At 44.5% G+C, this 12,301-nt stretch overlaps 1 protein-coding gene across 1 annotated transcript in view; it reads right to left on the reverse strand.

Moving 5' to 3' along the window:
- rb1 (retinoblastoma 1) overlaps window positions 1–12,301 on the reverse strand; it is a 136,444-nt gene that overhangs the window by 18,972 nt on the left and 105,171 nt on the right. Inside the window, exons 18-20 of the mRNA XM_084320652.1 lie at window positions 3,570–3,685; window positions 2,406–2,572; window positions 1,282–1,427 (exon numbers count right to left, since the gene is read on the reverse strand). Of these exons, the coding sequence (XP_084176778.1) occupies window positions 1,282–1,427; window positions 2,406–2,572; window positions 3,570–3,685 (429 nt within the window). The remainder of the gene's footprint in view (window positions 1–1,281; window positions 1,428–2,405; window positions 2,573–3,569; window positions 3,686–12,301) is intronic.

Raw genomic sequence — 12,301 nt, forward strand, 5'->3', positions numbered from 1 at the left:
CTGGCAGTAGGTTTATGGATTGAATAATCAAATGAGATCTTGCTAGCGAAAATAATTAGTTAAACTGTTATACAGAATAAGGATACGGCTCTCTTACCCATTGATTGATGTATGGTGGATCTTTTACTTATCTGCACTGTGGTGTAACGGTTTCTGCTTTTGACTTTCACGCAGATGGCCCGGGTTCGAATCCTAGTCTTTTCCTTCTTTTTGCAATGTAGGAATAATTCAATTTGGTGCACGTTGAGAGCTATATAAAGAATGACATCCTCAATGCATGTAGATTTATAATATTTTAACTTAAAACTAGGCTACTTTTGCGTATAATCATTAATATTATATTCCAAAAAATTATATTGGAAATGCGGGGTTTCGAACACCGGTCGCCCGGTTGCCAGGATTGAGCACTACCGCTAGTTTTATCTCTTTATTCTCAAATGCATTAATGTGACGTCAACGGCTCATTCAATTTCTCAAATCCGTCAAACAGCGCATCTCATCAGACATTTTAATCCCAGTTACAATATCACACAAAATCCACAATCCACGCATAGACACTTCAATTTTATGCTTGAATGAAACACAATCCGGGCGCTCCGTTAAGCAAATCTACAGCGGAGAATATATGAAACTAATCAGAGCCAAACGGCCGATAGGTTTCATTCATTAAAAATATCCCCGCGGGATTCACATTTGCAATGCGCCGTTATTAAAATAACCACATGCAGCGTGTATCGCGACTCCGAGCGCCGTATATGACGTGCATTATTTTATTTAGGACAAAGTAAATCTATAGGCTCAATATGATTTATTATCAGGATTTAGCTCTATTATTATACATTTCAGAAGCCCCCTCTAGGAAAACGAAGCACAGAAACATAATTCAGAATGGTATAATGGGATCTAGACTGTGAGAATCATTTCAGGAAGCGAGCTGTCATTTATTTGCGGGGGCATGGCCATGGTTCATCCGGCTAACTGAAGTTAACCCTGCTCCCGACCAGGCTCAAACTTTTTGATCTGTTGTCATGGTGATTTGGACAATCGCGCGTCGGGGAATGGGAAGGTCCGGCTTAAGTCAGGCTTGACTGGAAATTATCCGGCTAACTCAGTTATCCAGGTACGGGGAACGGGGCCCTGGTCCAGATGAATAATAATAAATACTAAAATAAATAAATGGAAAGGAGTACCTGATCCAGATGAATAATAATAAATAGAAAATGGGTACCTGGTCCAGATGAATAATAATAAATACTAAAATAAATAAATGGAAAGGAGTACCTGGTCCAGATGGCGGTCTCTCAGCAGCTCGTACTCGTGCTGCAGCGTGTGCTGGAACAACGTCCACATGATGGGCTCCAGCTCTGGGTGAGCAGGCAGCAGGTAGGAGCTCAGCATCTTCAGCCTCATGTAGGCTAGTCTGTACACTACAAGTACAAGAGACATGTTCAGCCTCATGTAGGCTAGTCTGTACACTACAAGTACAAGAGACATGTTCAGCCTCATGTAGGCTAGTCTGTACACTACAAGTACAAGAGACATGTTCAGCCTCATGTAGGCTAGTCTGTACACTACAAGTACAAGAGACATGTTCAGCCTCATGTAGGCTAGTCTGTACACTACAAGTACAAGAGACATGTTCAGCCTCATGTAGGCTAGTCTGTACACTACAAGTACAAGAGACATGTTCAGTCTCATGTAGGCTAGTCTGTACACTACAAGTACAAGAGACATGTTCAGTCTCATGTAGGCTAGTCTGTACACTACAAGTACAAGAGACATGTTCAGCCTCATGTAGGCTTGTCTGTACACTACAAGTACAAGAGACATGTTCAGTCTCATGTAGGCTAGTCTGTACACTACAAGTACAAGAGACATGTTCAGCCTCATGTAGGCTAGTCTGTACACTACAAGAGACATGTTCAGTATCATGTAGGCTAGTCTGTACACTACAAGAGACATGTTCAGTCTCATGTAGGCTAGTCTGTACACTACAAGAGGCATGTTCAGTCTCATGTAGGCTAGTCTGTACACTACAAGAGACAAGTGGCTGCTGAATGTTGTCTATAGCACCTTTAAGCTATGAAAATATCCCTTAGAATTATTTAACTTATCTCCCAAAACTACATAGTGCACCTTTAAGAATATTATAATTCTGCACTTTCTGCTTTGAAGTGGCTTCCACTCATTTAAAAAAAAAAAAAAAAAAAAAAAAAAAAAATTATGCGAAGCAGCCTCTCTCTGACTGGCGATGTCACTAACTGACTCATCAGTAACTCACTCATTCCCTCAGTTAACTGCTCTGCCCCAAGTGGGGGCAAAAAAACACATATGGTTTTATGAATAGATATGAACCAAAATTTGTAAAACTACAAATGAGGAAAAAGCCCAAACAATCGTCTCACATTTTTTGTAGAAGAGGCTGACAGAGGTGGACCTGTGGTGTCTGGGGATCTGGGGGCCCTGGGAGGCCGTCTGGGAGGGGACCTGAGAGGTAGCTGAAGAGCCGGGCGGGGCCGGGCACATGGGGACGGGAACGATGCGGTGGCTGTTATCCGTGGGGGACAGGTATCTGCCAGGGACAGAGAAAATATCAGTGAGCCCTTGCAGTTTACAGCACCATGGTGAGCCAGGATCAAATGTAGTCAAGCGGGCAGAAAAGTGAACTTCAACTTGACTGCATACTTTTTTTGCAAACCAAAACAACATACTTTATACTTATAGCACATGCATGAACCTGGTCTCTTTTGAAAGATGACATTCTGAAGTTTCTGATTCCAGAAAAAAATATCACTTTTAGTGCTAACGTAATAGAGTAACATAGGTCTGAATTTGAGTTGTAAAAAAACGTGTTACTCAAGTTTTTCTGTAGTAGTTAGTAGTCCAGAGGTAGTATTTCCCCAGAAGGTGGTATGGCTTATTGATTCACACATCTCCACATGGGGTATCATTGGAAGCCTCACTCATTGGCTACAACGATCCACAATAATTTTCGAGATCGGATCTAGATTGACGGAACTACTGCAGCCTGAGTCGGGAGTGGTATTTTGCGCAATACCGTGTACTTTGCACAAGCCTCAAATACCGGCATGTAACTCGAGAACCGCTGAACGGATTTTGTCGCCATCGACAGGCAACAAATAAGCCTTCAATTCAATATATATATTGTATTACAAAATATGCACACCCGAGCCACTAGGGGTCGCCAAAGTGCCGGTTGCAAAAAGTCAGAAAAACTTCCCACATATGGGCTGTTGCAGGCTAAGAGGTTTTAAGGAAGCACGGATGGCAATTTTCATCTCCGATATCAGGCCAATGCTGCATTAAAGCTACATTCTGTAAAAAACTGTTTGAATTTAGCTCCAAAATATATCTTAATGTGGACACACAGACTTAAGTCTACTGTGAGCAAATTTCATCGATCAGTAAGAGAAGCAAAAATCAGGTGTCGTTAATTTCACACAGAAATTGTCCAGTGACCACAAACGGATGGTCTTCACTTCCATCACAGTAATGACATTTCAAGTGCATCTGTAGGACAACTAGGTACATCAACACGGTGGACTCACAGGTCTGCAGCTGTGTGGTTGTGTTGGAGCGGCTGGCTGAAGGTGGCAAGCGTCTCCACCTGCTCCGAGGAGCCCTCCCTCTGCATTTGCCTCAGCAGATCAAATAGGGGGGAGCCCTGGAGAAAGGAAACACAAGGGAAACTGTTAAGACTGTTAGGGGGGCGCCGGGTGCAGAATTGTTGAAAAGGGGGCGCTAGTTTATATTATCATTGTTTTAATATAAGGGCAACAATCTGACTGGAACAAGATAAAAGAAACAGTGGCTTCAATCATGTTCTGTTAACCTAATCAACCTAACAAGGCAAAGTTCAATCTGTAGGGTCGATTACAAATTCTTAGCCAGAGCATACAATACATTACATGTTTTACATTACATTACAACACCCCTAGAGCTCCTCATTATGAGGGAATACCAAAAGGCAAAGTCACTATTATTCCAATGCTTCCTTTTCTATGTTTTTTTTACCGACCAAAAATAAGTTAAGATATTCCTTTATTGATCCCCTTGGGGAAATTCAGACATCATAGCAGCATGGGGGAGGGGGGTACTACAGGTAGTATAAAACATGGTACAGGTGACATAATTATAGTACAGTGGAGAAGTAAAAATAATAGATTGAAAAAGCAGTGTAAACAATATAACAAATCAATAGAATTAACTCTGGACATGTGAATATGGGCAACAAGGTGCAAGATGAGGGTATGTATGCCCTCTGTTATATTTGCCCTACAATAAATAGTTACAATATATAATCTAATAATCCAATAAACTAAATCTAATCCAATATATCATCTAAAAAAACTAAATTCTTAATGCTAAATATATGCTATATAATCTAATAATCCAATAATCTAAATCTAATCTAATATATAATCTAAAAATGCTAAAATACTAAATGCTAAATATATGATCTGATGAAGTATAGTATACAGTATTCACATAAGGTAGTATATTGTCCTTTTAGTCAGCTACTGGGTTCCTAGTAGTTGGATGTCTGGCAGCAGTGCCTGCCCACTGTTGTGGAGCCTGATGGCCGCTGGTATGAAGGACTGGCCGAGGCGGTTAGTTGAGTGTCGGGGGGTATGAGTCTGTGACTAAACGTGCTTCTCATCTTGACTAGCTCGTCGTAGAGGGGGTGGGAGGGATTCTCCAGGATAGCAGCCAGCTTCCTTCTCATCCCCCCTCTCTGCCACCACCTCTAGTCTGACCAGCTCGACTCCCACCACAGAGCTAGCATTCCTCACCAGCTTGTTCAGTTTGTTGGTGTCCCTCGAGTTGATGTAGCCCCCCCCAGCATGCCACAGCATAAAAGAGGACGCTGTCCACTACAGACTGGTAGAATGACTGCAGCAGTCTATTGCAAACATTGAAGGACCAGAGTCTCCTCAGGAAGAACAGCCTGCTCTGTCCCTTCCTGTAGGAGGGCCTCTGTGTTGTCCGACCAGTCCAGTTTATTGTTCAGGTGTACCCCAAGGAACTTATATGACTCCACCCCCTCCACCTCATCCCCTCGGATGGTGATGGGAATCGGGGGGGGGCCTCTTCTTGCCCCTCCGGAAGTCCACCACCAGCTCTTTGGTTTTACTGGTGTTGAGTTGGAGGTGGTTGCTGTCACTCCACCCCACAAAGCTCTCCACCAGGGCTCTATACTCCTCAAGGTCGTCGGTGATGTAGCTTAGGAGTTGTCAGATAACTTCTGCAGGTGGTACCCGCTTGAGTTGTGGCAGAAGTCTGAGGTATAGAGGGTGAAAGCACAGTTCTTTGGGGGGGGGCCGGTGTTGCTCACCAGTACGTCGGACTGACTGTCCTGTAGTCTGACGTACTGCGGTCTGTCAGTGAGGTAGTCCTTGATCCAGGCCACCAAGCCGTGCTCCAGCTGCATCACGGAGAGATTCTACACTAGCAGTGAAGGCTGGATGGTGTTGAAGGCACTGGAGAAGTCGAAGAACATAATCCTCACTGAGCTGCACGGCTTCTCCAAGCTCTGTGGAGCATATAGATCAGGGGTCTCAAACTCAGGGGGCTTTCTCACTGCCATTCGGGGTCGAATCAGCTCCGCTCCGCCCTCGCTCCGTCCTTGGGTGCGAACTCCCCCCCTCCCCCCTCTAGTTTGTGTACACACTGCAGTCTTGGTGCGCTCCGGGTTTTTGTTTACGGTTTGCGTTTTGAGCGTGTAAGCTGCCGTAGCGATTATGTCACGCTCTAACGTCAACACAGGAAGAGTTTGAACACAGTGGTGGAAACTGGATGCTGATATAAAGAAACAAATAACCAATAAATATGAAGTTATATTTGAACCTCTGTTGTCAAGCCTTGTCAATATAACCCACCCCCTTTTCTCACGAATGGAACTGGTGTCGTGGAGTCCGCTTAGAGCGTTTTCCAGGGTTAACGCTAACGCTAAGCTAACGGCTAACGCTAGTTAGCTTAGCCTATTTATTACTAGTTAGCAGCTAACATTAGCCCATTGCTCACAGCAATTATATTGCATGTCATTGATCTACCGGTCGATCACGGCCGACTGGTTGGGCACCACTGGTCTATAGAAATAAATGCATTTGGGGCGGCTACGTGGCGTAGTGGGCAAGGCGCTCGCCACGAAATCTGGAGACGCTGGGCTCGCCTGTTCGAGCCCAGCGCTCCACATTTGCTTTCAGTTTAGCTGGTCGTCCGTACTAATACACATTGGCCGTATTAGGGGGTGGGAAACTGATGGGTGGGGATCAGGCGTTGTGGACAGCGACTCCTACAGGTCGGTTGGTGCGCCTGCGCAGTAGAATCAGGAAGTGTCGGGGGCAGCGTGAGCCTCCCACTCGTTACTCCTCGCCACTGAAAGATCGAGCTGCGCAGGTGAAAAGATGCGACTGCTGTTACCTCAAGTACCGGAGGGGACTTGTGCTATGTATGACTTAGTCCACATTGCAGCCGGCTTGTGGGAGGCAAGAAACAGCGTTCGTGACAGGGGAGGGTTGAATTGGATGATACGAAGATTGGGATGGGAGAAAAATATAGAAAATGGGAGAAAAAGTGGATAAAAAAAAGAAATAAATGCATTTGAACAAGAAACCAATGTATAGTAGACATAGCAATGGCAAAAAAATTGCCAGGCCTAATGCGAGCCAGGGAAGTCTTGTGCTTGTAACGTGGCTTCATCTCGAAGTTTTCATCCACTGAGCCGTGAGGCTCAACATGCTTGTTTGGTTGAGGTCTGAACTCGCCAAATTGCCCATAAATATAGTTTGTGGGTATTGTCCAGTTGTTGCTGTATGTTTTTATCTGCCCAAAATTCAAGCAAGCATGAAAGCATTACAGTAGCGACGTTGTGTGTGTCAGCAAGTTGATACAGCAAGCCTCTTCCGTGTTTTGGTACAAGCTCGCACACCACGCCCCCCGCTCCCACTGGCGCGCACCCAAGACCACCTATTCCAGCGGTCCAAGTTTGGAGCGAATCAGCGTCCCCGGGGACGGGGGACGGGCGTTCTCAGTAGGACGGACACACCCTTTTCTGGTGCGATCGGGCTGTGATTCAACCCCGAATGGTTAGTGAGAAAGCCCCCTCAATTTACCTGGGGGCCGCTGGAGGTAGAGTCTGGGTGAGGCTGGGCCGCATCAAATATTCCACAAAAAAAGTTTAAAGTATTCCCAAAAAAAAGTACAACTGTCCAATCTTCTCTTCAAACACCAGCAACTGAGCATTCTCAGTGGTGTCAGTGGACTCATCCACAGCTATGGAAATGCACTGTGCATTTTTTTTTTATTCTATCACAAAGCTGTTTAATCAAATCATCAGCCAGTATTTCAGTTATTCTGGTTGCTGTGCTATCTGAGGGGGATTTGCTTTTGTTTGCCTTCAAACATGGTCTCCATCACTTCAGTCATACATTATTTTATTATTTATGCATCAGAGAATGGCTTCTTGTGTTAAGCCAACACCCATGCCACTGAGTGAGGACTTGGTTGCTTTTTCTCATTGTGACATAGCTTTAACAATAATTCTGCTTGCAGCTTGATATGATGATTCATTCCATTTATTTTTGTGGTTCTTAGCACTGAATTTTGAGGAAAGGCTGCATCAAAATAACTGTTTTGTTTCGTAGTGGCGTTTCAAATTGCCACTCTTCACAAGAGCTACCGTTTCTTGGCATATTAGGCACATTGGTTTGGTGCTGGGAGGATGCACGCATATTTGTCAGTCCATTCACCTTTGAATTGCAGCGATTGTCACTGTTGACTTTTCTTTTACTGGCCATCTTTGAGCATGCCATATTTTTCTACTAACTGCCTGCTGGCAAAACTAGGCTACTAGCTACATTTATCTCACGGAGATAAAACTGGGAACGAGGTTACTAGCTACAGTACCTGCAGATGAAACTACCAGTAGATGCGCTGTCAACTCTCGCTCTGACTCGGACCTGTTGAAAGACAACACGCATTCCGTGAAGACCCGCCTTACTCTGCTCTGATTCACAGACTGTGGGTTGAAGGATTTGGGGTGCTTTTTCAATGTATGTGATGTATAGATTGGGGGGAGAGGATCACAGCTAAAACGGTGATCGAAATGTGCATGGAAGACGGTGATAGAACGGTGACCAGTGGATTGAATACACTGCCAGCGAGGGTGTTTGTTGACATTCCTTGTAAGAACATCTGAGATTAGAGTGTACTGTAGGCCCAGAGCAGGAGGGAGAGAGGTTCATCTTAATGAAAGTTTAATGGTGTTAAAGGTTATTAACGCAGTTGTCATGACAACACGTCGCATGACAACCAGAAGGCGGGGCCGTCGTCGCGACGACGAACATCTATAAGTCGAGCGGTGTTTCCGGGTGTAGGGCAGACTAAAATCTGACTGAGACTAAGAGGGAAGAAACCAGAAGAGACTCTCTCTCCTCTTATCACGGAGGGGGGGGGGGGGGGGGAAGAATGCCACGTCATATTTAGCTTCGGCTACCACGAGGATGGTCTCGGCTAACGAACAGGCCTGACCGCTATTGGACTGAATAACAAAAGGACGATAGACGAACACACCGAAAGATCATTAGAATAGACTCTTCAAGGACGATACATCTGATAACATCTGATTATGAGGTTCTGTTTATAGCAATAAAACAACGCTTTTCCTCATAAGGTATTTCACGGTGTCGAAGTGTCGAATTCTTACGGAGGTGGAGAATTATTATGGTTTGTGGATTGCACTAACGGGGGAGATAGGATCTTATCAGCCAGTGTCGGAGACGTCAGGACCATTAAAATGACAACGCAGAGGAATTGGATGGAGAGCCAAAACAGATGAAGACGTGATACTGGCCAGTTTGATCAGGATCTTACAGGGTGGTGGGGGGAGAAACACTGACGGGACGCTGAATGTGATTGGACCAGAGTAGCCAGACACAGACAGTGTGGAGCAGTGCAGCCGGACAGGCAGAGCACTGCTTGCAGAGGAGACAGCGGAGAATTTCGAGGATGCCTGCCATACGCACTGGATATATTTTCGTTCCACTTGGTATCACTCCGGAATCTCACGTTTCAACCAAGTCACTAACGTAACGTTGCTGTCATGAGCCTGCGCTATGGTAGCCTACAAGTGATAAAATAAATAGTACTTCCAACTCGCACAACGACGCGGCAAAAAGTTGCGTGCGGGCCGCATTAACACTAAACTTTGATGTCAAGTAGGGGGCCGCAAAATATCATCCAGCGGGCCGCAATTGGCCCGCAGGCCGCGAGTTTGAGACCCCTGATATAGATGATGGCGTACTCTACCCGGTTTGTTTGCCTGGTATGCAAACTGCAGGGGGTTGAGGGAGTCACGCACCAGGGGCTTGAGGTGTTGCAGGACCAGTCTCTCGAACGTCTTCATGACGTGTGACATCAGAGTGACTGGCCTGTAGTCGTCGAGGGTGCAGGGTAGTAACTTCTTGGGCACCGGGACAATGCAGGAGGTCTTTCAGAGCTGGGGCACCCTCTCCAGCCTCAGGGAGAGGTTGAATAGATGTTGGAGTGGTGCTGCCAGATGCCCCGCACATGCTTTGAGCACCCTGGGATTGGTGTTGTCTGGTCCTCTGGCCTTATTCACACTAATCTTGGAGAGCTGCCTCCTGACCTGGCTGTTATTAGTGATGGTCAGGGTTGGGGCTGATGTCTCCATAGGTAGTGTGCTGTTGGCTGAGGTGGTGGGGTTGGTGTTTGTGGGTGGTGGTGGGCAGGCTGCTGCTGTTGGGGGTGGGGAACCGGTGCTGATGGGTGTGGGGTGCTTGAGGGGTGGGGAGGGGTGCTGGTGTTGATGGGTGGGGAGGGGTGTGGGGAGGCTACTCTGGTCAAAGCGATTGAAAAATGTGTTAAACTTGTCCCTACATCAGCATAAGGAGGGAGACAAATTTATCAGTACATTTTAAACAAGCCAATTTTAATCTGTGTAGTTTAGATGAATTGATCAATCTAGTAATTGACTGATTTCATTCAACCTACATAGATTGCAACCCTGATGAAGGCATGTTGCAGAAATGTGTTGGTTTTAATTGTATGAATAAAGAGCATTCTTTCTTTCTTTTTTTTTAACATCCATCGGCCTCCAAAGAGTTGCTGAATTTTTCTCCCTTGATAGCTTGTGCACCTTGGTTGAAGGACAAAGTTGTGAGAGATCTTTTGTTTCTCTTCTACATCAGCACAAGAAACAGCCTATAGCAGGGGTGGCCAACCAGTCAGAGACTAAGAGCCACAAAAATTACTGTGGTACCACAAAGAGCCACACCATATACCAGCGTTTCTCAACCTTTTTTTTCAGTCACGGCACCCTTCATGTGTTTATAGGTCTCACCCTCTGGCCTCTGAAGTTGCTAATGTCTTTTTTATTTGGGCCTCACAGGGTTAAAAGTACCCTGTGAGACCCACGGTTGCAAAATTACAAAATCACTTTTAGCCATTTAAAAAAAGAATGCTTATTTAAAAAATGTTAAAGGGGAACTATTTTACTATTTCTTTCACTATTTGGGCACTTTTACACAATTCCTGTGAGTCTATGGAACACCTAGGTTTTTTTCAAATGGTGAGGTAAGTACCACGTCCTTCCTTCCTCTAGATTTAACGTACGGTTTGTATTTCTAATCAAGTACTAAAAAACCGCATTTTTCTATCTCAAGATCTTAAGCCGTTTTGAGGCTGGGCTCCAACCACTGTGTGGCCTGGTGCCAACTGCCACATCAACTGCCACATTATTATGCAGCTGAGAAATCTCTGACATCACAGATATGCAAATTTTCAGATGACTCAGTTCAGTGAGGGTGAATATTGTGAGAGAATTGAAAGAATGCGCCAATATGAGAATTAGAGACATAGATCCTATTAATATAAATCCACATAGCTAAGAAACAATGGTAAACACTGAAAAAGGCCATTTATAAGATAGTTCCCATTTAAGCACATGTATAGTCAATTGGTCCTGTTGTTCAGCCTCACAATGCTATTTGATAGTAAATGTGTTTATATGTCCCACCCTCTGGCCTCTGAAGTTGCTAATGTCTTTTTAATTTGGGCCTCACAGGGTTACCCGGAAGAGCCGCACATTGACAGGCAAAGAGCCGCATGCGGCTCGCGAGCCGCGGGTTGGCCACCCCTGGCCTATAGAAATAATAATAAGAATATTTATTTTGAGAATCAGTTTCTTGACATACAGAATGAAAATATCTACCCCACAGTTCTCTATTCACCCCCACAATTGAATCTCCCACGCCACAAGAATGAAGCTTTGATTATTCAATGATATAATTATCACTGAAGCTTCTAAGTCCCCAAAAATGGTAATCAGGACATCCCTCTACACACATGTTTATTTGTTTTATTTAACCTTAATTCAAGCAGGCAGACCAATTAAGAACAAATTACTATTTACAATGACGGCCTGGCAAGAGGACAAAAGCTGCCCTCGAAGGGCAAAAGGGAAAAGGAGACAAAATAATTCATAAAATTAAATAGAAAAGAGACAGATATACACATACATCACAGAGGTAAGGGAAATAATTAAAACACACAGAACAAACAACCAAATAAAATGACAAGGTATGTAATACATGAAGCATAGTGTACACATGAGTAACCCATGTGCCATTAAAACCTGAGGTGAAGACTTGCACGCAAATCTGGCTTGGATGATGTGGGTCCAGGACTACACACCACTATTGACTGTTTCTTGTTCACTGACTCAGGTGGGTCTGCACTGCAGGCACAGACGTGTCATCATTACACATGGCCCCTCCCGGCATTCTTGCTGTTCCCTGCTGATCTCGACAAGTTTCAAATGTACTGTGCTTCAAGGCTTTTTTTTTTTTACAACTTCTACCGATACAGGTACGATGACGTAGGTCGAATGAAATTACTAGATTGATCAATTCATCAAACCTACATGGATTACAATTAGCTTGTTTTAAAATAGTGGATTCCTGGTTTTAACAATTTGAGGATTGAAAAAGAAAATCTGAAAAAAAAGTCAACAATATACAAGTATGTGATGTTCTTAAAATATTAATGTTTCAAACAAACGGTAGCAACTAAATCTAATCAGTAGCACAAACACAAAAATCCTTTAAACCGGTAACAGCCGTGTTTGCTGGCTTGACCTGGAGATGCATAGTTTCAAAAAGAACACCAACAAGCCCCGCCCAAGTCCTATTGTGGAAGAGCCTACAGGTGACTTCATCAAGCAGCCAGCAATAGGCGGACTTTGACTGGTAGCTGCCTC

This window comes from Notolepis coatsorum (assembly GCF_963971535.1).
Source record: "Notolepis coatsorum genome assembly, chromosome: 8".
Taxonomy (NCBI): domain Eukaryota; kingdom Metazoa; phylum Chordata; class Actinopteri; order Aulopiformes; family Paralepididae; genus Notolepis; species Notolepis coatsorum.